Consider the following 27,734-nt stretch of genomic DNA (forward strand, 5'->3'; position numbering starts at 1 on the left):
CATCTGCGGATATTTAAAACTCGAATCAGAAGCATGAGTGAAGAGATCGTGTGTTTGTCCCATGCCTAGTCAAACCAAATACTTGAATTATTATTTACTGCTTTTCCGCTAATCATTTGGTATCTAGGAGTAAGATCCTAGACTGGTCAGCTCAGAGTAAAAGCAATGTGCCGGGTTGAGTAACATGTATTTATGCTGACTGAACACTACCCCTTGGAAACTAGCACGTTAAAGGACCCGACTCAGTGTGTCGCCAAAGTCCAAAGCAGTGTTTATATTCTTATCACATTAACATGTTCTCGTCCCCAATTCGTCTTTGATTTGCCGGTGGACGTTAAACACCCATTAATCAACATCAATAGAAAATACAAACCATCATTGCCATTACCAATACTACAAACAAAAAGAAAAAAATCTTAACATATTAATTTTTTTCATGCATTATAAACACTGACTTATCATGTAAACTACGGTTTGATATAAATACCGAAAGCGACTTTTCATCGGATGTTAAAAAATGTATTTCTGTTTATGTATTTCTATATAATCTCTTGTTGTTTCTTGCATTAACCCCAACCTAATCCTAGTGCATCTTAACAACAATGTTATAGTTACGCTAACTGCTTAGTGACTGTATTAATACGTTTGTAATATAAGTAAACGTATCACAGACTGCAAGCTTACTATCTATAAATTATATTTTCTTACTAGTAAAAACGAGCATGTAACCCGATTGTGTGAAATTCGGATGAAATTCACGACGAGATACAAGGAACACACAATACCGAAGATGTCACAAACACAAGTCTGTTCTAAAGAAAACCAGGTCGTCTTTTTACTTTACTCCATAGAACTGACGTAAAATGCGAACAGAGGCTCTACATCTATAATACTAAAATTACGAGGTCCAATTTGTCAGCCGTCATCACGTAAAAACGACGAATCACAGAATTCAACTTTATATATAACTAATATAGTACAAAGGTGTAGATTAAAAATTACACCACTCCAGGCCCTTTTGTTTTCCACGTAATTTATATTGCCAATAATGAAGAAGTTCCGGGTCGAATCCGTTACCGATACCAATAGTATATTCACCTGTTACCTATTTACCTTATCTGTACGTTCCGCATCTGACAGGCGCACCACCAAACGGTGTATTCAGGATTAATATGCTATATACACGGGTCATAACCACAGGGTTGACACTACTAAATTGTCAAATTGTTACCTATTGTAGTATTTTAATCAGTTAGACTTTCTAAGATAACAATACGAATACTAAAAATCTGGACTAAAAATAAGGCGTATAGGTACAGTTTTCAATTTGTTAGTGGGCATGACGTAAAACAGCGAGGCAAATAATTCAACTTTACTTATAACTTATATAGGACAATGCTGTTGATTAAAAAATACTCCATTCCAGGACCTTTTGTTTTCCAAATAATTAATATTACCAATAATTGATAAGTTCCAGTTCGACGGGTTCAAACAGAAAGACTTGAAAGCAGAGAAAAACTGTGTATCTTATAATCGGCATGACTTTAACAAATGACCATACTAATACTAAAATAAGGCTTGCGCATAGTTATATATACTTTAATTCAATCACGGACCCGTGATATCACGGGTGTGTTCTAGTATAAACTAACAGTACACATAAAAATACAGGAATCAGAAGCATTTAATTTCACCGTGATTATAATTCCTAAGTTTAAACTACACATTAATTTAAGATGATCAGAAACAAAACATAACATTAATTCGAAATAGAGCTGTAAGTATGAACTATACATTATGACATTGTTAGTCCGTATAAGACTCATCAATTCAAAATTTTAAAAAGTTTAGAAATTTTAGATTTTTTTAAATTTTGGTCTAAGTTTTTTTTAAATATCAAAATTTCAAATTTTCAAATTTTTAATTGATAAGTGTTACACGGACCATTGTTGTCAGAAGCTCAAACTTTAACCTTCTCGCACTATCATTGTAAGCAGAAACTCTACGTTTAAGCTAAACATGATATCAATGAGTTATAAGCTTAAGATAATTTCAATGTATCAAGAAACTCTAAGAATAACTAGACATGATTTCCTTGTGATCAGAAGCTCTATGAATACTACTATAACAGAAGCTCCAAGTATAAACTACACTTACGACACTATTCTCATAAGCTCTAAGTATAAACTACACAGCCACCAATGGGGCGTCAACACAGCGACACTGCAGATGCTGTCAAAATGCTCAGAGGCTCTAAGTATAAACTACACATAATGTCATTGTAGTCAGAAGCTCTCATACTGTCACTATAAACAGAAGCTCTAACTTTAAACTAAACGCATTGTGACTCACTATGAACAAACGCTCTTTAGTATAAACTACACATAATTTGATAAGTTTCTGAAGATAAGCGACGGGAGCCAATTGTGGAGCAGGAACTGCTTCCTCTTGAGGAGCACCTGGAGATCACCACTGTTTATGGTATGATTTATCCCCTATTTCTTGTCTTATGCAACAATATAAATGCATCCTTAATAAAAGTCAGTTATTATATTCCCTTTATCTTTTTATACTCACATTTTATTGTCCCTTGTTTGCTTCGTAACAATCTTTTACGTCAAATCAATCATAAATGAGGGCCTGAATGGGGTTTACAAAATAGAATTATGGACAAGAAAGTACAGAATGAAGAGCAAAAGGATAAAGAAAAGAGAAAAATTGGTAAAACAATCTAGAATAGAGAATAATTGGGTATTTAGATATAAAAATTCAGAATAATTGGCAAAAACATTCATAATAGAGAAAAATGGACTTAATAATGAAATAATATAAAAATGAAGAGCCCCCTCCACCAAGACCGTAATATATATGCGGTTTTTATTTGATCGTTTTGATTCCGTTTTGTTCGACACGATAATAATCATTTCCTGTAATCTTGTGTAAATAAAAACCTTATAAGACAATATATGAAAAAAATCTGAATTATTAAGTATTCAACGTTTCTTTATTAACCTGATACTTTTATAACGCTTATATATACATGTAGTAGTCTCAGGTTGAAGTCATCATTTTTTCAAGAGTCAGCAACCAAACGACCAGTAAATTTCAATTTTATATTTTAACTTTTTCGTCCGATGTTTGTTTTTATGGATGATTGCTATTTTATCTTAAAGTTTCAAATGTCTTTTTGTCATTGTTTCGTTTCACTTATCTTGAATCGCGGTTTTCTGATTGTTTGGCTTACTTGACGATAAGCAATATTGTATTTCCCTTCTTTATGGACCTTATAGTGACCGAGTTATCTACTTACAACATATAGGTCAGAAAATTTAGAGCTTAAAGTTAAAACTTTTTGCACTATCACAATTCTAATGATTATATGGAACCAAGTCCATGTACATGTCCAAGAACAAAAGTACGAATATAGTCCCAGAGGTGTAGCATCTAAATTTATATTGGTACGGCAGGACATTATGATGGGTCGCGAAGTGACTCATTCCACATCTCGGATGTGGTGATTCGTGGGGGGGGGGGGTTCGGCCTCCGACAAAATTTTGATAAAAAGTGCAAAATCCAGCGTTCTGGTAATCTCCTAACACACAAATTTCGTGCCTCAAAACCCCAGTTTTTGGATAAACAAATTGACATATGACTTCTTTTTTTCTAAATCAACAAAATATAGAAAAAGTGAGAATTTAAAACATGAAATGGGTTCAAAAGGCAATAATTAAACTTTATAAAAAAAGTAAAATATCTTAGCTAAATATACTACTTAAACTTTGTGTCAGACACAAACAAACATAACTTGTTTTAGGTAAAGAAGGTAAAGTTTAGTTATGTCACAATTAATGTAGGAAATGCATGGTCCACCTCACGTACTGAGAATCTTAGTTCAGCATACCCCTACACCACTGGCATCGTTTGAAATATACAGAATTTTAATTACTTAATATACTCAAGACGTGAAAAAAAAACATATGAAGATTCTCCAAGCTTGTTTTCTTTCAGAAATTATTTGTTCGGATGATACATTTTTGTTGCCAAAAACATGATTTTTACGCATATACATATATAGGAGGAATTTTCTATTGAAACATACATGTTCCTTAATCTAAACAAAAGTGTTTTTAATTTCAACATTCCCGAACACTTTCAAAACCATGTCTTGTTACATCTTTTTGCAAAATAAATAAAGGATATTTTAGCGGTTTTTGCAACTTTTACGATAAAATCTTTTAGAAATGACTACGGATTTGTAGCGCATTTCAAGTTTTTGATTGCGCTGGTACACTTAAAATTTCATTTTTAACTAGTGTATAAATTCGAACAATTATTTTAATTAATCTTCAAAAACTCACTGCACAGTTATTGAAAAAAGTGATAATTCTCTCCAAAATAATGAATTTCTATGCACTTCTTTTGGAAAATATTCTTTAAAATTCGAAGAAAAGAAAGATTTATACAGAAAAAAATAAATGCATGTCAGAAAGAGGCGACTTAACTATAAACTGACAATGATAGAAGTTTGATGCACATTTAATCACATTGCTGGTATTCTGAGGATTAAATTGAGCCCTCAACTACATTTGTACATCAGCAAATGGCGCAAAAATATATTAAAATTTGCTTCACAGGTAAGTTGTACCGATGTGGAAGGGAAAGGGTTAATAATGTAGGGAATAAGCAAAATCACAAACATACTGAACTCCGAGGAAAATTCAAAACGGAAAGTCCCTAATCAAATTGCAAAAATCAAATGATAAAATACATCAAACTTATGGACACCAACTGTCATATCCCTGACTTGGTACAGGCATTTTCAAATGTAGAAAAATTGTAGCAAATGGTGGATTGAAGCTGGTTTTATAGCGCTAAACCTCTCACTTGTACGACATTCGAATCAAATTCCATTATATTAACATCGTGTGTGAACAAAGTGTCACAAATAAGGGTACAACAACAACACAAACCCAACCAACAACTGGGATTGATTTCAGGTGTTCCTGAAGAGTAGGTATATCCTGCTCCATTTGTGGCACCCGTCATGAAAGTTTTTTTGTATATATAGAAAAATAAGACCCAGATATTTCAGGGGGGAAAGTTGGTAATCGGGGAAAAAATACAAAGAGTTGGATGCGTTTTGGGAATATAATTGAATAGCATTTTCCTATAGCGTAAAACGGACTTGTAACTCGTCTAAGACCAGCCCTGGCTTCAGCAACTAATTGTTTGATTTTTATAAAAAGAAAATTACTGTCAGTGGCCAAAATAACTAGAGGCTCTCAAGAGCCTGTGTCGCTCACCTGTATGTACTTTGGTTTTTGAAATCATATAAAAAATGATAAAAATTCATAAAAGATACTTGAATAGTGATTGAGGCCAAATTTGGTTTAACATTCCATTCTGTGGTTCTATGAAAGAAGATATTTGTATGTATTTCTCATAGGGTCCTATGTTAAACTAAGTCCCCCGCTGGCAGCCATCTTGGGTGATGGATCGGCTACAAAGTAACAACACTTGGTCAACATCTCATAAGAAACATTCATGCTATGTTTGGTTTCATTCCATTCAGTGGTTCTCTAGAAGAAGACATTTGTATGTGTTTCACATAGGGTCTTATGTTAAACTAAGTCCCCCGCTGGCGGCCAACGTGGATTATTGATCCGCTACAAAGTAACAACACTTGATCAACACCTCATAAAGAACATTCATGCTATGTTTGGTTTTTTTCCATTTAGTGGTTCTCTAAAAGAAGATATTTGTATGTATTTCCGATAGGGTCCTATGTTAAACAAAGTCCCCCGCTGACGGCCATCTTGGATGATGGATCGACTACAAAGTAACAACACTTAGCCAGCCAGCACCTAATAAGGAACATTCATGCCATGTTTGGTTCCATTCCATTCAGTGGTTCTCTAGAAGAAGTTCAAAATGTAAAAAGTTAACGACAACGACGACGGACGACATGCGACAGACGTCAAGTGATGAGAATAGCTCACTTGGTCCTTCGGTCCAGGTGAGCTAAAAATGAGTCACTGATGCTGGTCTATCATTATGTACTTTTTTCTTTTGTGATCATGCAAAGGTTGGTACGTCTACTATGTGACTGTTGGATTTACATCCCCGGCGTATATTCGTAACACTGGCTTTCAGATTTTAGCGTCACAGAACGCTAAATGCTTTCTGCTTTTTTTTTCGAACATCAGCAGATTGTAAATTTGTAGAGTGTTAAACTCCAAAATTACAGAAAATAACATACAACTAAGTGCCATACACTGAACATTTGAATAGGTGGTCTTTTACTTTTCTGCATTGGCTAGAGGTATAGGGGGAGGGTTGAGATCTCATAAACATGTTTAACTCCGCCGCATTTTTGCGCCTGTCCCAAGTCAGGAGCCTCTGGCCTTTGTTAGTCTTGTATTATTTTAACTTTTAGTTTCTTGTGTTCAATTTGGAGTTTGGTGTTCATTATCACTGAACTATTATATATTTGTTTAGGGACCAGCTGAAGGACGCCTCCGGGTGCGGGAATTTCTCGCTGCATTGAAGACTTGTTGGTGACCTTCTGCTGTTGTCTTCTCTATGGTCGGGTTGTTGTCTCTTTGACACATTCCCCATTTCCATTCTCAATTTTATTTTTGTTTTAAATTTACTTTATAAAGCGATTACTAAGTGTTAAATGAAGAACAAATTTCCAATACAATAAAGAGAAAAATTACAAGAGAAAATTACCCCCATTCTGTTTTTTGTATGTTGTGTTCAAAATGAAACATTCTTTGCAAACACTCTTTAACCTCTTAAAAGGAAAATAAAAGGCATGTAACAAAGCACATGAGCAAAAACGAAATACAAACTTACCATTGCACAATGATGGGATGTATAAGTACCGAACCACGTCAAATGGATATTACCAAAAATTGGGTAATTGACTAAACAGTAAAAGTGTGTATGGTGTTGCTGTAATCGGTTTATATTCCCATCGTCCTGGTGACGAAGCATAACGTGCAGATTAACCACGATGTGCATATGCGTTGATCTGTCCCGGTCTCGGGTAGATCGGTCCGAAATAAGATTGGGACAACTCGCCTATCGTCTGTTAATGATTACTTAAACTTTATGGTGGTTGCAATGTGACAGACAATATTTTTGTTGCAAAAAGTAAAAATAACAAATACACCGAACTCCGTATGACAGTCAGGGGCGGATGCAGGAATTTTCGAAAGGGGGGGTGCTAACCCAAGGGCACCCAGGGCAAAGGGGGGGGGGGGTGCAAAACATATGTCCCGATACAAATGCATTGATCGGCAAAAATAAAGGGGGGTGCGCACCCCCGGAACCCCCGCCCCCCCCCCCCCTGGATCCGCCACTGACAGTCCACAGGCACAGTAGAATAAAATTCCATGCTTGCCTCACAACGTTTGTTTCTTCATTGGGAAGTGTTAACTTTATAGTTCTTTCAATATTATTGATATTTAAACCAAAACAATCAGTGTGGAAAGCCATAGATGGTGCTATTGATTGTGCAATGACTGTTCATGATCTTGATCTATTAAATTCTTTTGTTAGATTAGATTTATCAGTAAAACAATGCCGTATACTTTGATTGATACCAGGTCGACATGTTCGATACCTCGTGTAACCTATACCGCATATATATAACAGTTATACGCGTTATCGAATTTATTAATGAATCAATGTATGTTGTATAATATTATTAATTCGTATATTTTAACAAATTTGATTCGTTTAGGGATAGTCACATGTTAAACTATATTTTCGAAGGTAGAGAGAAAACGACGGATAGCAAAAAGCATATTGACCGACAAAAAGCATATTGCACGGTTATTTTTAGAATATCTAAAAACCGATATACTTTGTGACGTCTTGTAATGAATTTCAGGATATTGTTTAACGTTTTGAAACAAATGATATCTGTGATCGATTATTTGACGAAAAAAAATCTTCAAATACATAAGATGTCCAAAAAAAAAAGTAAATGAAATAACAACTAATATGTTGTTATTGTCAAGGAGACAATGTAATATCTATAAAGTTCCAACAAACCTAAATGACGATTTTGATACAAACATGGTCGGAAATTAATAATATAACAAATATAGCCTTTGTATGAGGTCAATACAGGATATATCGACCCAAAGAAGTATATCGACCTCGGACTTCGTCCTCAGTCAATATACTTCTTTCAGGTCAATATATCCTTGTATCGACCTCATACAAAGGCTATATTTGTAAATTGCTATGACTTCCATATGGGATTTTCTATCTGTAAAACAACAGTATTATTTTCTGTATATAATATTTTCTACGCCCCTACAGAAGAAAGTAGAAAATTCTTGTTTCATATAAAATTCTTTTTTAACATATAATTTTGTAATTGAGAGTTTTATATAGTCTATTCATCTATAAATATATCTTACATTGATACCAGTGGATTATCGGATTTATCTAATTGGAATAACAATGTAACAATCTGTTTCTCTACCATGTCTACTGATTAAAAAATACATTTACATTTTTTGTTAAACCAAAACCCCTTTCGAATGCCTTCCACATTTCACAAAAGTTGTCAATTTCATTAACTTACTTTATTGAAAAGCACTTTACGCGAGACTTTACGCCCATATGTTAGCACATTTTTGAGCTGATAAAGATTATGACCATTAAATTCATCTAATCATCTTCTGAGATCCACGAGGGAGGCAAAAACGTACCCATTTTAATATATATGAAACATTCACTGAAATTTAGTACCTATAGTTATATAAATATTTAAGAAACAATGACCTATATTTATATACAATATTTAAAATATGACCCATGCTTATATGTCTTATATATATAAGCACTCAGTAACTCATCATCACTCCCTGATAATTCATGAATATACCAGCTACCCTTAAGTTTTTATATATGAATTGACATCGTTTGGTGCACATTTGGGAACTTATTTGAAAGGTGAACTTTCAAATGAATTGATTCAATTTAATATTAATTGACCATTAATAATGTACGATTCTCAATACCGGTAGCATATTTATATAAATAATTCATTTAAAGTTTATATAAAAACAAGCTCTAAAAACTACTTTGAAAATTTGATACATGATAAGATACAAAACATTGATGAAAAAAGTAAACTTTATTTATATAAGAATCTTAAACAAAATTTACGTTTTGAAGACTATTTAAGAACATCAAACTTTACATATAGAAAATTAATAACAAAACTAAGAATTAGTGACCATAATTTAAATATAGAAAAAGGCAGACATACTAATATTCCTAGAGAGCAGAGATTATGCCTTAAATGTAAAACATTAGAAAACGAAAAACATTTTATATTAGATTGTAAATTAAATATTGAACTAAGAAATAACTTTTTTAACAATTTGGATTTTAATTTTTCTGTTAAAGATTTATCTGATGAAGAAAAGTTGATTTTTATACTCAATCCATCAACACCCTCACAAGTAAATAAATTGGGGTCATACATCAAAAGGTCATTAGAACTGAGGACAGGGGACACTGGAATATTTACTGTAAATGAATGATTGTGTATATATATATATGTGAAATATAGTTATATTGTTTATTATTTTGTATGTCACAAACTTAATGTTTAAAGTTTACATGGCAATAAATATTTGAATTGAATTGAATTGATATATATGATATGTAGATCATACCCCAAATCAATATACAGTTATCAAACGTAAATGCATTTTAATATAGGATGTCATTAAAAAGGAGGCCCATTTTTATATAAAATCTCGCAAAATTATGACCCATATTTTTGGCACATCCCCGTATACCCAATAATAGGAAGTTACCCCCCCCCCCCTGTGCTGAGGTCACCGACAACCACACGTTGATTAAATTTATTTGTACAATGAGTGCATGTGTGCAGAAAGGTATAAATTGTCAAATTATTCGAGACGGAATTCATTTTATCTATGCTAATTTCGTGACCGATATCTTACTCGTCTCAAATAGTTATGTAATTTGGGTTCACAAATAATGTAATAAATCTATATTTATATTTGACATAAGAATATACATGTAGCTGACATAAACAGGTAAATAAACTCATAGATACCAGGACTAAATTTTGTATATACGCCAGACGCGCGTTTCGTCTACAAAAGACTCATCAGTGACGCTCGAATCCAGCTAAGGTAATCTATGCCTGAGGTAGAAATGCCTTAGTTTTTCAAAAATTCTAAAAATTCTAAATTTTTTAAACAGTTTATTTATAAATATATGCACATTCGTAGTACACAATAATTCAAAATAAATTGCTACATATTTTATTTTGCAAATAATGTTTAATTATAAATATTAGGTGCTTTGCAATATTTATTATAAGTTATTTTTCTTTGACCAATTTAACATGAATATTTACTAGTATTTAGACATTGTCGAAAGTCGGTGACCTTTGAGGGCTTTGACTTCAAACTAACATATAATTATTTAGACAGTCAAACATTTTCTACACTGTCTAAATAACCATGTTTAGCCTTGTAGTTGGGTCAAAGTTTAATATCATGTTTATGCGGTTATGATTTAAAGGAAAAAAATCCACATCAAAATGATAGAAAGTAGGACGAGTTTGCAAACCGGTAAAATTGCTCGATTTTTCAGGAATTCCTTGTGGGATAGAATATTCATTTTCATTCTGCTATACATAATTGGACAGACGAATAATTTATTGACCTTATCATATATTTCGGATAGTTTTCCCCACCTAATCACATATTTTCAAAATGACAACCCCATCACGCGGTTTATAGGGAGTACCAACCTGGCAAGTTACTGATGCAGATCTTGTGCACAATGCCATTAAAAAAAAACAAGAAAGAAAAAAAAAACAAAAAAAAAAACAACAAAAAACAATGCCCTTACTTTGTAAACGGCTATCGGAAACACAGAACCTTGAGAGAAGGATACCCATTTTCTTAATATTTCTTTTGTATTTTAATTTTATCCAGTAAAATTAATTATCTAAATCATTAAACTAGAGGCTCTCAAGAGCCTGTGTCGCTCATCTGTATCTACTGTGGTTTGTTGTTGTCCATTAGTTTTAACATATTTATTTATAGTGGATTGGGAAACAAGTTTTGCAACTTATATTAATCCCTTTCCACTTTGCGGATGCGAGTGCTGCTTTGTAGCGGCATTAGCCTGCTCTTTTTCGAAATCTACAAGGGTGTCTTTAACGTGCAAGAGATATTGCTCTGTCTTAACACGGGTCAGCCATTTATCGTCCCCTTCCGACGGACTATCATCGTTTCCTCGAGACCATACCCGCAAATGGTGTCAAGGGAGAGCCGAAATTTCAGTTCCTGAAATTTTCATCCCAGACAGAAATCGAACCAGGAACCTTTGTGTTAGTCCATTTGTTTCATGTGTTTTGTCATTTGATTTTGTCATTTGATTTTGCCATTTGATTAGGGACTTTCCGATTGAATTTTCACCGGAGTTCAGTATTTTTTGTGATTTTACTTTTTGGAAATCATGAAAAATAAGATTTAAATCATAATAAATAGTATATATATAAGATACCCTAATAATGATTGAGGCCACGTTTGATTTAATTTGGCCAAGTATGTCAAATTGACTCTAAAGGGCAATAACTTCTTTTAAAGGGGTCAACTAAAAATTATTGTCATATCGACTTATTTGTAGATCATACTTTGCTAAACGTTATCACTGTTTACAGTTTATTCTATCTATAATGCTATTTAAAAAAACTGAAAATTTTTCTGAAAAATTACCAATTAAGGAGCAGAAACCCTGGCAAAAAGAGGTTGTCTGATTCGTCTAGAAATCTCAGGGCAGATAGCTCGTAATCTGGTGAACATTTTTACCCCGATGTCAAATTTGCTCTAAATGCTTTAGTTTCAGAGATATGAGCCAAAAACTGCATTTTACCCCTATGTTCTATTTCTAACCATGTCGGCCATGTTGGTTGGCAGGCGGGGTCATCGGACATTTTACCCCTATGTTCTATTTCTAACCATGTCGGCCATGTTGGTTGGCAGGCGGGGTCATCGGACATATTTTAAAACTAAATACCCTAATGATGATTATGGCCAAGTTTGGTTAACTTTGGATGAGTAGTTTCAGTGGTTTTTTTTAAATGGATGGTCGTTTCCCTAGCGCCTGTGATCGAAAACCAAATACTTTGAAGCATTATAATAACTTATGAAAACTATTTTACGAAGGAAATATGGTATTGCAAAAGAGAAGTTAGTTTTCGCTAGATACCAGATGCTCTTCAACTTTGAACTTGTTTTGGCTTTCGAACTGTTTTTTATCTGAGCGTCACTGGTTAGTCCTGTGTGGACGAAACGTGTGTCTGGCGTATTAAATTTTATACCTGGTACCTTTTGATATAGCTATTATTCGTGTGTTTCTCTGTCCTATATGTTATCCCATTTATTTGAATTGAAGTCATGTCATGTTATGTTATCTATCATTGTAATGTTATATTTAACATTGCCATAAAAGCGGGAGGTTTGACTAGCCACAAAACCAGGTTTAACTCACCATTTTGTTTTCTTAAAATATCCTATACCAAGTCAGGAAATTGGCCATTGTTATATTATATTTCGTTTCTGTGTGTGTTACATTAGTGTTGTGCTTCTGTTGTGTCGTAGTTCTCCTCTTATATTTGATGTGTTTCCCTCAGTTTTAGTTTGTAACCCAGATTTGTTTTTTTCTCAATCAATTTTCGAACAGCAGTATACTTCTGGAAACCGTGTATATTTTTAATATTAGGTTAGTTGGGAGCTTCGCTCTTACCCCATATGGAATTTACTGACCCCATATATCCCGTATTAGGTCACTAGCACATTATGTCACTAATAATATCTGTGTTCCCTTTGAGAAAAATATGCAATTAAAAAGAAGGAAAATTATATGTACAAATTCATGAGATGGACTTTCTGCACTCAAATTATTAAGCCGAAATCTAGATCAAATGAACAGAAAAAATATATTGGGTGTATATATATAATATAAAAAAGAAGATGTGGTATGATGGTCAATGAGACAACTCTCCAAAAATGACCAAATTGACAAAGACATTAACAACTATAGGTCACCGTACGGCCTTCAACAATGAGCAAAGCCCATACCGCATATAAGCTTATAATGATGTTTGCGTTCTTGCATTCTTTAATTTAAGTATTCCAAGGATATGGCAGAAAGTAAACGATTTGTTGGAAGAGTTACGGTTGTTACCGGTGGATCACGTGGTATAGGCAAAGCTTGTGTCAAATTATTTGGTGAGCGCTAACAGTATGTTCTGCGGCAACATGTTTGTTAACTGGCAACAGTGGTATTTATGACATTTTTGTAACAAACAGTGTTTATTGTGTCATTATTGTCCCTAGCAACAAATAATTTATTAATTTTACATATTTCATGTGTTTTATATTTAATTTAAGGTATGTTTTGCGATACCAGACATTCAAATGTTAAGAAAATAATAAAAAAAAGACTCGCATGAAAAAAATCCATGCTTCATCCTGCAGTTTGCAATGATATTTCAAAGGAATCTTTTAATAAGTTGTGTAACTGTACCCGTATTACATTCTTTTTTCTCTCTCTCGATACAATATCAATGCGCATGCTTGTCATGGTTTAAATGTTATTGTTTTACATGTATTTTTTATAAATTATTTTTAGCGCAACATGGATCCAGTGTTGTCTTTTGTGCAAATGAGGGTATGTTTTTCTAGTATAATGTCACGTATTGATCGATACTAATGCAGAATATAATAATGCAGCACTGAATGATTAGTAAATCCAATACAATCAGTATGACATCAACATGTGGAGCAGGATCTGCTTACCCTTCCGGAGCACACGAGAACCCACCAGCTTTTGGTGGGATTCGTGTTGCTTAGTCTTTAGTTTTCTATGTTGTGTCTATTTGTCTTTTTATTTTTAGTCATGGCGTTGTCAGTTTATTTTCGATCTATGAGTTTCACTATCCATCTGGTATCATTCGTCCCTCTTCTTAAAGCAAAATCTGTTAAATTTTTTTTTTATTTTCACTTGAAGGATAAATACATTTGCAATAATTATTTACAAAGTTTTTGGTTACTTTAACTGAGATGATGATGTTAACGACGATCATTTCGCTGTTCTATGGTAAATAAAAAAACACCCAAAAATACAACAAACAAACAAACAAACAAACAAACAAACAAACAAACAAACAAACAAACAAACAAACAAACAAACAAACAAACAAACAAACAAAACAAAACAAAACAAAACAAAACAAAACATAAAACAAACAAAAAACAAACGTGAAGGCGAGAACACAAAAAGTCAAAAGCCATATCAGATCACCACACATAACGTTTTTGTATTGTTGTTCCATAGAGGATGAGGGAAAACAAACTGAAAAAGAACTTCAAGAAGAAACTGGCAATAACGAGATTACATTCGTGTATGGCAACGTGACACAGGACGATGATGCCAAGGTAAGTTTTTTTTAAATTTATTTGATTTACGTTGATAAACTTGGGGAAAACACTATATGAATTAATTGCCTTCCAACTAATTCTAAAACGCTTGAAGTAATGCTCAAAGAGGACTATGTGGCAAGAACAAAGTAATATAAAGCAATGTGTGATTCAAAGGGGGACCGCCTCATTGTTTTATGAAACCTAATTCCAAATGACATTGTTTGTCTATCTATATTTTGTTCCGTATTGTTATGGGTCCTTTAGCGGGACAATCATGTAAAATAGAGTAAGAAGATAGCAAGTCGCACACAACTGAGGGTGAGCGCAAATGTTTCTGGAGGGTACGGGTACTTAATCATGTCCTTCTTGAGCTGGCCAATCATCAGTTCCATTCTGAAAAAAAAGTCATTACAGAGAAATTAATGACGGATATTGAAAAGCCATCTTATAACAAGATATTCTTTAACGATCGACCAAGTCGTCACTTTTTTAAAAGCACCAGACCGTATTAAAATCCGCGAAGGAAATGCTGTTGACCCACAATTGACATTCTAAAAATAAAATAGATAGCTAAATAAAATATGTTATAATAATTTCTTGATAACAACAATGGTGTAATACTACGTGTTATATTTAACGTACTGTAATAGATATAAAACGAAATAATTGCTTGAAAAACGACATTCCATCCTTTTCATTGTGAATAATAAAGTTTTTCTTTTTCAGCGGATTATATCGACAACCATAGAGAAATACAAACGACTAGATTGTCTCATCAACAATGCTGGAACACGTAAGTATCAATCAATCAATCAATCAATAAATTGATACTATGAATTTGATTTATAAATATAATTGGAAATCAAAGACTTAAAAACATTTCATTTGATGTCACTATAACACTTTAAAAGTAGATTTTATCTTGACTCGAGTGAGGTCAAGTAATTAGGTATAACGTATCATTGCGGGGTATACACACAAATGAGTCAGCAACCAAACAACAAAAATACGATACATAGATATAGGAAGATGCGGTATGAGTGCCAATGAGACAACTCTCCATCCAAATAACAATTTATAAAAGTAAACCATTTTAGTTCAAGGTACGGCCTTCAACACGGAGCATTGGCTAACACCAAACAGCAAGCTATAGAGGGCACAAAAAATGATTAATGTAAAAATAATATGCTAATATATTTCCTATAGTATAGATACTGAATCCCCAACTGGAGGAAATGTGCCTGATTTTCATATGACGATGACTTGTTTAATTGAGGTCTCATGATAGTAACTGCTAGTAGTCCTTGGCTAATTTATGTATAATTGTCATTTCGCTTAGTTTCTTCTGTTACCTATTTTAACATCGAACTCGGACTTCTTTTAAAATGAGTTTCAGTGTGTGTAATGTTGTGTGTTTTTTTTTTATAATTCTACATTGGCAAGACGTATATGGGGAGGGTTTAGATTTTTTTTTTGGTTATATATATGTTGTGCGTGGTACTTTTATACATCTGATGAGTTAATCCTTTTCAACTGATTTTTATAGTTCGTTCTGTTTTGATGTTGTACTGTTACACCACTGTATTATGTTAGGGGGAGAGCTGGGATCTCGCTAACATGTTTAACCCCGTCACATTCTTGTATGTGCCTGTCCCAAGTCATGCAGGAGCCTGTAATTCAGTGGTTGTCGTTTGTTGATGTGTTACATATTTGTTTTTCGTTCCTTTTTTGTACATATATTAGTTTTCTCGCTTGAATTGTTTTACATTAATTTTGTCATTTCGGGGCCTCTTACAGCTGACTATGCGGTGTGAGCTTTGTTCATTTTTGAAAACCACATGGTGACCTATAGTTGCCAATTTCTGTGTCATTGGTCTTTGTGAAGAGTTGTCTCATTGGCAATCATACCACATCTTTTTTTTATATTAACCCCCTCGCATTGTTTGCGCCTATCCCAAGCCAGTCTTGTATGTATTTTAAAAAAAATAGTTCATTTTTATATGTTTTGAAGTTTAGTGTGACGTCCATTTTCGATGAACTAGTACTGATTTATGTTTAAGAATCAATCAATCAATCACTTATGTTTCAGACCCACCACATGCAACTATAGATAATATATCATCTGAGCAGTTTAATTCCCTGATTAACATCAATCTTACTGGATACTTCAGATTTTGCAAGGTAAGGTTATGTCGCCAAATAGTGACTTATAATGTAGCTTTTTTTGACTTTTGAATACTATACCATGTATACGGTCTTTTGATTTTTGTGTAGAAATTTTGCTGCATGTCATATAACAAATGAAGTAAACAGTCAGGATTCTTATTATTTTATTCTACTTCGTCAAAAATTATTTGACCATAACTCCAGCTAATTTTTATAATCGTAATAATGGAAGCTATATTGCTCTTGAAAACCGAGGATGAAAATTAAGACGGGAGTTTTCAGTAAAAAAAAAGGGCAGGATGACCAACTTGGCCAAAAAAGGCAGGGATAATTTATGTTAAAAAAATCATGATAAACTAATTAAAAAAGGCGCGACCGTCTAGAGTAAAGAAAAAAGTCAGAACAGGGATTACAAATAATAAAAGGCAAGACTGGGCCCAATTTTTCATCTTATTTTATTTCAAATACTAGTATCTTGTCTTTGTCTAAATGTGTAGGTGTGTAAAACTGGTAAAATGATTGCACTGAAGTTCCTACACCAATAATGAATCAGTAATATTATCATAACCTCTAGTTTGTGTAGGAGGGCTTATTAGATGAATATTTCTCAATGTTTCTCGTAAATCATACCCTATGCATGGTTATAACAGCCTTATCCAATGCTATCATGCACTGAGCCATAACGAGTACAGTCATCATGATGTAACTTGTGGTGGTTTAAGTGACTGGTGGAGCTCTTATAATGTTTTCCTTTTATTTATTTACTTCCTCATTGTAGGAAGGATTTTGCTAGAAATTTCTGAAATTTGGTTATTTAAACCAGTGGAGAAAATTAAGTCTATATAATAGAAATACCGCCTATGCAAAGTATCTAATGGGGTTTAAAAATGCAAATTTATGTATAAAATATATCTTTATTGTCAAAAAAGAAATTTATAATTTGCAATTTGATCAATATTAAATATTTTATCTTTTTAATTTTATTTAAATAAAGTTAATATCATTTGCTCTAAAAATTGTAAATAGGTGTATTCAAGGGAGGTAATCATTTTTGATTATGCGGTTATTTGTGTTTTGTTAAATTTATCAATAACTCTACTTATAAGTTTTGGCTGTCAACTATCAGTAAGGGAAACATCTTGAAAGGCTATTATAATTTTTTTCTTTGACGCCTTAGTTCGAGATTGTTTCTGTCTGACTGACATCAAGTGACAAAATATGCAAGCACTTTCTGAACAAAAATAAAATTTAACGATAAACCAAATTCGATCTGTTTAGTGTTAGGACCACCTGGGATAAGTGCACGAATTTCACAAGCAACTAGAAAAAAAATCAGAACTCAAGGGAACATGTTTGACGGGGGAAGTGAGCGGGGAACAAGTTGCTCTTGCTGCACAGTCCTCCTATTCTTGTATACGGAGTCCTGCTCCATGGGATCTGTAACGTGTATAGTACTAATGATTCCATCAGATTATAGTACTGCAACCAGACTTCATTTTTTAAAACTTTAATGGTCCGGAAGAAGACACACCTATATGACCTATATGTCCTACATTATCATGATTATATGTCGATTGAACTTGAGAGGAATTAAAACGTTTACAATACGAAAAGTCAAGTTGGTCGTAAAAATCCAGAGAGGTCACATTTTTGTGAAATTGAGGTCAAAGGTCAGACCTAAAAATATCAATATTTCAACCACAAGGACAAAAAGGAGAAATTTTCTGATATTTATTCAATAGAATGCTACAAAAACGATTCAATCATAAGCATATGCTATAAACGATGTTAAAACGACAAATTTGACTACTTATATAGAACAGAACAGAACAGAACATATTTTATTTCCAATTAATGGCCCACAAGGGGCATACAGAGCATACATGAATAAGGAAAAAGAATATTGATTTGCATAGATACATAAATAGAAACATTTTTTTTTTACATACAGTTAAATTTTCACAGTTAGTTAAAAAATGGATTTCATCTTCAAAACAGCCAGAGGAGCATTTTTTGCAAATTCTTTCATTTCGTGGAATATTTGAAAAACGCCCAACTTCAATTTGAAGCTTATGAGCAGAAATACGTAATTTGCATATAGATCTTCTAAAATCAAAGTTCTTAATTAAAGAAAGATAATTTTCATAACCAAAATTCTGCTTAAATTTCACATAATTAAACAGTTTTCCATCAGACGCTTTATTTTGGCTAGCATACCAATTGCTTATATATTTTGTGTGAATTAATTTGCTAGATATGTTCAAAAATTTATATTGTCCGAAATGTTTTACTTCTTGTTTAATTTCAAAAACTTCTAATACTTTTTTAACAAATGAGAACCACATAACTCCTGAACGGTAAAAGTCAAAATCGTCATTCTTAAACTTGACCTTCATTTTGTTGTCAGTAACATCTATAATACTAAAATTACGAGGTCCAATTTGTCAGCCGTCATCGGGTAAAAACGACAAATCAAAGAATTCAACTCTATATATAACTAATATATGACAATGGTGTGGATTAAAAATTATACCACTCCAGACCCTTTTGTTTTCCACATAATTAATATTGCCAATAATTAACAAGTTCCGGGTCGAATCCGATACCGATACCAATAGTACTATATTCACCTGTTAGCTATTACCTTATCTGTACGTTCCGCATTTGACAGGCGCACCACCAAACGGTGTATTTAGGATTTTGCTATATACACGGGTCATAATCAAAGGGCTGACACCACTAAATTCAATCATTGTCAAATTGTTCCCTATTGTAGTTATTCAGCAATCAGCAAGACTTTCTAAGATAACTAATATAGGACAATGCTGTTGATTAAAAAATACTCCATTCCTGGATAGCCAGGACCTTTTGTTTTCCAAATAATTAATATTACCAATAATTGTTAAGTTCCAGGTCGACAAGTTCAAACAGAAAGATTTGAAAGCAGAGAAAACTTTGTATCTTATAATCGACATGACTTTATCAGATGACAATACTAATTACTAAAATAAGACTTAGGCATAGTTATATACTTTAATTCAGTCACGGACCCGCGATATCACGGGTGTGTACTTGTCATATTAAAACTTTAAAAGCTTTGGGTGAACGGTTCATGAGTAAATGTACGGACAACATTTGGTTGCCGACCGACCAACCGCCCGACCGCCCCGACAGCCCGCCGTACATCCCCAAATCAATAGCCGACATTTTTGTCACAAAAATCCGGTTAATAAAAAAAAATCTAAAATTTCAGAATTTCATTTGAAAAAAAGAAAATTGTAATAAGTATATTTAAGGTAGCCTAATCGTTATCAATTTTGCAGTTATAATCACAGCAAAGTGGTTCACTGTCAACCGAGATTACTTTATAGACTATTACAATATAAAACCTCATTTTATTCAATTTTCGAGCATTCATCGTTATCAAAATGTTAAAAGGAGGAGCCGAGTGATATATATGCCGTGTTGTCGCCATTTGGAGCTGACATGTTGATTCTTCGGATGATCCTTGAGGACATGTCGACCCTTTTAAGATTGGGGCGAGCAGCTGCGACATTCAGTACCCTTATCCTAGGATATATGCTTTCGCATTATCTTTTAATCATTTAATAATTTAAGCCGATATGTTAACCTTTTCGTATATTTTGGAATATTATAAATGATACTTATGTTACTTATTTGCCGTATTTTTTGGACTAGACCATGTTTGTTTCAAAATGATTAAAAAAAAATCACAACATTTATTTTTAAATTCCTACTGAGTAAGATTTTATTTCACTACGTACCTTCCGATTTATTTTTGTTTGTTTGTGCGGAAAATTATTACACAACCGTATAAACCACGAGGAAAGGATGCACTAGATAACCACTAGATATCTAGTTAAAATATAAAAAAAAATGAAAGAGCTTGCAAATCTGATTTTAAAATTTTAAATATACTGTTACACCACTGTCCCAAGGTAGGGGAGGGGGGGGGATGCCGCTGACATGTTTAACCCGCAACACTCTGTATGTAAAATATATGTTCCTGTCCCAAGTCAGGGGCCTGTAATTCAGTGATTTTCGTTTGTTGATGTGGTACATATTAGTTTTTATTTATTATTTTATTGATCTATTTTAAAATAAGACATTGAATAATATTATAATTTGTTAAAACACAGGCATTGAGCTTTGATACTATGTTTTTTAAAGAAAAGATTGAAAGACTTTTTGATAATAGCCCTAGGCCTGATGTGAAAACAAATTTGGAAAATGGGTCGCTGGCAATGCCACCTGTTTCCATTAACCGTGCATTATAGAATGTTGGTTTCCATTATGTTCTATGTACACTAAATATACGAATAAAAGTACAATGATAAGTAAATACATAAAATAACGTATAAGAATTGAAACGAAATTTCTTGGGTGTCTGCTTATTTTCCTGTTGTTTAATTATGCATTTATGGGGGAGGGGGTCATTCTTGAATTAATTGCTTAATTGCTTTATTAATGATTAATGTATTTTCATCTTTTCTATAATAGTTAACTATGATTTATGTACATGTATAGGTGTTGAATAGATACAATACATATAAAACATTGTGGTTTTGTGATGTATTATATTAAGGTTGATAACAGTAATGTATCAATATACTTCTTCACCAGTGATAACTTAGAATCATATTCAAAACAGTGTACATGTAGCTGTGGCCATTGATTGACACATTAAATTCATCCATTGACTGGGACAATTTAGGTGAACGTTTGTATGTAACGACCACTGCTCACTATGTACTTTTTAAAGACACTTAAACTATGGGGTCGCCAAAGGTTCTCAACACCTTAATAAAGTAATTCGAAAAATTAATCAGAAATAACACGATGTTTAGATTTACATCAATTATATAAATCAAAACATAAAGGTTATTCCTGATTAATTTTTCGAATTATTTTATAATTAAAGTCGTTAAGAAACCTTTGGTGACCCCACAGTTTAAATGTCTATCGTAGGTACATCGTGAACAGTGGTCGTTACAGACAAACATTCACGTAAATTGTCCCAGTCAATGGATATATTTAATGTGTCAATCAATGGCCACAGCCACACTGTTTTGAATTTCATTCTATATTAAGGTTGATAACAGTAATGTATCAATATACTTCTTCACCAGTGATAACTTATCACGAGCAGCGATTTATTTTATCAGGAATAACACGACGTGTGTCACTTCTAAAGCAGGAACTTGGAATCATTTTAGAGCACTTTTTTATTCATTAACTCGAAGTAATTTTTCCTGTTTTTTTTCCCCGCATTTTTCTATTTTGTTTGGCCCACTATTTTACGTTCTCAAAAATTAATTTTTACCGTCAATCATGTGATTATTTGTTTTCAGTTCTCATTACCAGCTCTTAGAAAGGTACAGGGATGCATCATTAACATGGCCAGTTTAGTAGCGGAACTAGGAGACTATCACGGGGTTGAATACAGTGCGTCAAAGGTTAGTTACATACACTCTTTAATCACTGGTATGAAGTGTTTTGATTTATGTGTTTGTTCTCTTCCATTGGTGGTGTCATCATGTGAATGTGCATTATAAGGTGGTTCAGTCACATGGAATAAGCGAGAATAAATATACCAAATCTCTTAGTTATTTGAAAGATGCAAAACCGTATTATTTATAACATTTAAGTGAATTTTGTTTGACAATTATTTGAAATGAGATGTAACGAAATATTATAATACATGTATCAATTACCAACTTTATTACAAAAAAATGATAATGATAATAACAAGATTAATCATGAGAGCCGTGGTGTAGTGCATCGGACTACTGACACAAAGGTTCCTGGTTCGATTCCCGTTTGGGATGAAAATTTCAGGAACTCAATTTTCGGCTCTCCCTTGACACCATCTGCGAGTATGGTCTTGAGGAAGCGATGATAGTTCGTCGGAAGGGGACGATAAATGGCTGACCCGTGACCCGTGTTAAGAGAGAGCCATATCCCTTGCACGTTTAAAGACATCCTTGTAGATTTCGAAAAAAAGAGTAGGCTAATGCCGCTACAAGGCAGCACTCACACCCGCAAAGTGGAAAGAGATTAATATAAGTTGCAAAACTTGTTTCCCAATCCACTATAAATAAATATGTTTAAACTAACAAGATTAATTTTGAACCTTCCTTCTATACGGTAGTTGGCCTCTGGTGGAGAGCTGTCTCATTGGTAATCAAACCACATCTTTTAATTCTATATTTAAATCACCATAGATAACTGATAAAATGAGATTGGAAATTACAGAATTTCCTACACTATCTTTTTTAGGGTGGCATTGTTTCAATGACAAAAGCACTAGCCGTTGACGAAGCTGAACATCGTGTTCGTGTTAATTCGTGAGTACTTTTTATTAGCTCACCTGGTTTATAGATTCTTTATAGGACAACAATAGGAGCTAGTTAAAAAGCGTAAATTGTAAAAATAAGCATAAGAAATACACACATAAATTTTGCGACCTCTTTTGAAGTTATTGCCAATAAAATATTGACTTTAACTGTTTTTTGCTGTTGTCTAAAAAAACCTAGTATGATTTTGAGGAAAATGGTTCATTTTGTCATGAGAACACGAAAAATGTAAACATGTTTTTTCTTTGTGAGAAGCCAACAACATGTAGACAGCCGTAGCCTTTAATTTGAATTCACGTGTGGATAACTATTCTTAACTAACCTGGGATGTTTTACGTTTAACAAAGCGCATTAATGCTTAAAGTTTTACTATGATATAATCAATCGGGGTCATTTTTTGAATATATTTTACACTTGTTTTCATCTTCAAAGATTCTTTGAAAGCAGTACAAATTTCACCCTGCTTTGAGTATTATAAATACCCAATATACACAATGTGACTCTTTCCAACTAACACTTTACCTAGAGCGGATACCAACAACAAAACAGTGCATTACCAACACCATTCATATCAAGTATGACTCGAAGATTATTTATCCTGTTTCATCATATTCATAGCAATTAATAATTCATTGTTTCAGAGTGTCTCCTGGAAATATACGTACTCCACTGCTCGATTACATGTGTTCGTTAGAACCTGACCCAAAAAAGGCGCTAAAGGATTGCGACAACACGCAGGTTGGTTAATAAATAAATATTAAAAATCCTCATGGGTTGTTTTTTTTTCACTTTAATAATTTTTGTAGACGTCGAGATTTTTTTTTATTGCAGTTTTATATTTTTTATTATTTTGTCTACTAGTATATCATATGCATTTAAAATATGCAAAAATGTTAAATGATTAACTTCTTGAGAAATCATCATTGTGCCACACATGAAGGTTGTTTGTAAATTATAGATCAGCTTGGATACAGAAAGAACCCTTAAACTTCTCTGAACTTAAAAGTCCTTATGCTATCTTCGGATTTCTAAGAGGTCCTTGCCAGGGTAGGCCCCAACTGTAACAAATGAGATTCAATATACACGGTGAAGGCTAGTGCAGTTAATGAAAAACAACAATAATACATTTTATAGTCCAAAGAAAACATCGCTACTGACCACTTCTCATAGAGAGAACAATCATGCCATAATGATAAACATAAAATATATTTTAACCTTCTTTGATTGGCATGCTCAAGCACCGACTAAAATGTTTTTAAAAACACACAATTTTCTCTTAAACTTTAAGCCAAAAAAATCACTAAATGATCGCAATTATAATATCTAAAAGCTGATGTTAATTTGTTTTCCTTAAAACAGATACTTGGTAATATTGGAGAAGGGCGGGATGTTGCCATGGCATGTTTATACCTAGCAGCTGATGCTCCTTTTGTAACCGGAACAAACTTAAATGTCTCTGGTGGTGCTGAGGTTGGCTTCGGAAACAAAAGTGAACCATGTGTTTGACTAGAATTTAATCTTAGAGTCATTGTACAACACGACTCAGTATTTTTTAATTTTAAACTGTGACAGACAGTGTCAGCACTTGCTTTCCGTCGACAATTTATGTAGTTAAACTTTAAAAAAAAATCCCAAAACGTCTGAAATGTAAAATTTAGTATACGAAATAAGGGAGAGGCAATATAAATCCTTTTGTTTTGCATTTTGAATGATAGTACCCTCTCTTTCGAAAATTAAAATGATTCCGATCGGGAACGACGTTAGCTTAATTTTTTTTTAAAGAAAACATTCAGAAAAAGCAAATTTATACTGAAATATACAACATTTGTCTTCATTGACGAAAACGCTCATAAGTTTTTATTCATCATATGACTTGCAAGTGAATAATTCCGCTTCTGAAATTCTTCTTGAATATATCACTGAAATATGTGTTATATGACTTGAATTTGATATTTTTGAATGATGGTAATTAACTTCTATTTGAAATATTATTGTGGTTTTCGTTTGCTATGTTTATTGACAAAAGGTGTTTTAATAAATGTTTGTATTGTTTTTAATCATTTGTGTTCGTTATTAGTATACAAATAAAGAGAAATTTAATTCACTGTGAACAGTAACACAGAGGTCCTTGGTCGAGTCCTGGTGGAGACAAAGATGATTTTGTAAACGAAATAAATCAATTGTTCGACTGTTTTATTGGCGCTCAACTATAAAACTAACAATGGTTAGAGAGAAATTTGAACAAGGTTATGTGCGTGTGAGTCCTAATGGTATTATGGCTCTTGAGATGGGGGAAGTGTGAAGAGATTGCATCTCTTAGTAAATTGGTAGTGAACTGTAAGCGGTGGAGCCAATGCAGGTATTGCTTAGCTCAGTTGTCATACGCGCTGCCTTGTAACCAACTGAGCTAAAGAAGTTTCAATGTATCTCCACCGCTTACGATTGAAAATCCAAGTTAATTTAACTTATTAGATTTGTCATGAAAATCATGTAAATTTCGGCTCATTATCAATAAATCTTTGGAATCGAGTTAAAATATTTGTAAATTAATCAAATAAAATTGAGAAAGGAAATGGGGAATGTGTCAAAGCGACAACAACCCGACCATAGAGCAGACAACAGCCGAAGGCCACTAATGGGTCTTCAATGTAGTGAGAAACTCCCGCACCCGGAGGCGTCCTTCCGCTGGTCCCTTAAAAATATGTATACTAGTTCAGTGATAATGGATGTCATACTAATCTCAAACTCAAAACTCGAATTATACACAAGAAACTAAAATTAAAAATCATACAAGACTTAATTACTAAGGCCAGAGGCTCCTGACTTGGGACAGGTGCAAAATTGCGGCGGGGTTAAACATGTGTATGAGATCTCAACCATCCCCCTATTTGAAACACATTTGAAATTCAATACAACTTACGATCAATTACAATCGGAAAATATTTTGGTGAAAAGAGTCGCTGCCAGATTTTTTCTCCGTAAGATTTTTTAGTGAAACTAGTCGCAGGTCATCTGTGCAAGTAAATCATTTCCTTTGGTTTGTTAAATTAAGCCAACCAGCATACAGATTCAGCTAAATCCTTCAAGTTCGTATCCTGGCTGACAACTGATCGGACAACAAACACCTGGACAACTTGCATTGATACACAACCTGTTACATGATAAAATGTGTTTGCTGTCATATTATCAAAAATTACAATCAATAATCATTGCATTTTCATAACAACTTATCTTAATACTGCTTCACTGTTTATTTTTATGCCCCACCTAGAATAGTAGAGGGGCATTATGTTTTCTTGTCTGTGCGTCCGTCCGTTCGTTCGTTCGTCCGTCCGTCGGTCCCGCTTCAGGTTAAAGTTTATGGTCAATGTAGTTTTTGATGAGGTTGAAGTCCAATCGACTTCAAACTTAGTACACGTGTTCCCTATGATATGATCTTTCTAATTGTAATGCCAAATTAGAGTTTTTGCCCCAATATCACGGTCCACTGAACATAGAAAATGATAGTGCGAGTGGGGCATTCGTGTACTGGGGACACATTCTTGTTTTCATCTATTATAAAATCTGCGGATTTTGATCAGTAAAAGGTTTTGATTTCCATTACACATGTATTTTTTTTTATTTTTTTTGGGGGGGGGGGGGGGGGTAAACAAATATATGCCTTTTTAATTTCATTTTTTTTCAAGCCGTCCCCCAGTCCCCCCCCAATTTTTTTTTTTTAAATAAATGGATAAGTCATATTATTTTTAGTCTTCTGATTTGAGGGTAGCAGCTTTCATGCGTTTCATCCTTTAATTTGTAATTAGTTTTGCCATTCTATTCTACGAATGAATATCCCTTGAATAATTGGCACTTATTAAACAAAAGTAGAATTGTGTTTCATTCAAAACCTTTTTATATGTGGAGTTTAACATTCATTTAGCCAGGATATACTCTTTTTTTAATTTTCGTTGTGCATGTTGTAATGCAGTTAAATTTGTATACAGCTTTTTGAATAATCAAATGTTTGCGGCCATGTTTTTGATTTATTATTGATATTGTTTATTTGATTATGTATTATTGGTTCAACCAATTGTCGTTAATAATGTTTGTCCCTCCAAATATTTGTTGAAGGATCTATGATAATATAATTACTTACATGCTATAGGACCTCGGGGTTTTGAAATATGGCATTCCAAGGAATCTTACGTCCGTCAGTAAATATCTGTAAAAGTGGGGTTTCTATTTTGGTTGTATGGGATGTATAAATAAGTAGCTAAGCCCCTGTATGAATGGGTTCACTTTGGAGATTTGTATACTCTCTGTGTATTAAGGAATCTTAATTAAAACTCTCTTCATGGTCCATCGGTGCCCTGTTGCAAGGCATTTTCAGTGTATGTAAAGTGCGGATCCTAAAATATCATTTTCACTGTATATGCCAGAAATTTTTGATGTAGAATGATAAATAAACAGACGACTTTTTTTTTATTGTTGAAGAAAATAAAGAAAATTAGTTAAAAAGTATATGTTAAGAAACACATAATACTAATAAAACAAAGTAAGAGATGCGAACGGGGTTTTTTTTCGCGCCTAAATCCAAATAGCTGTGAAATATATACCAAAATAGGTGAATATTTAGGACATTTCACGAACAGATCGTGCAGGTGTTTTATAACTAACAGGTAAGATGTTGTTGCAGAAAAAATAT

At 33.3% G+C, this 27,734-nt stretch overlaps 1 protein-coding gene across 1 annotated transcript; it reads left to right on the forward strand.

The window, feature by feature from the left end:
- The first annotated feature begins 4,584 nt into the window (after positions 1-4,584).
- LOC139486163 (L-fucose dehydrogenase-like) lies at positions 4,585-25,040 on the forward strand. The gene is made up of 10 exons (XM_071270939.1): positions 4,585-4,634; positions 13,211-13,310; positions 13,714-13,752; positions 14,419-14,519; positions 15,231-15,297; positions 16,594-16,685; positions 22,043-22,147; positions 22,971-23,038; positions 23,689-23,785; positions 24,407-25,040. The coding sequence occupies exons 2-10, from the start codon at positions 13,223-13,225 to the stop codon at positions 24,551-24,553; spliced, it is 804 nt and encodes a 267-aa protein (XP_071127040.1). The 5' UTR covers positions 4,585-4,634; positions 13,211-13,222; the 3' UTR covers positions 24,554-25,040.
- Positions 25,041-27,734: the final 2,694 nt, after the last annotated feature.

Source organism: Mytilus edulis, chromosome 8 (genome assembly GCF_963676685.1).
Source record: "Mytilus edulis chromosome 8, xbMytEdul2.2, whole genome shotgun sequence".
NCBI classification, from domain to species: domain Eukaryota; kingdom Metazoa; phylum Mollusca; class Bivalvia; order Mytilida; family Mytilidae; genus Mytilus; species Mytilus edulis.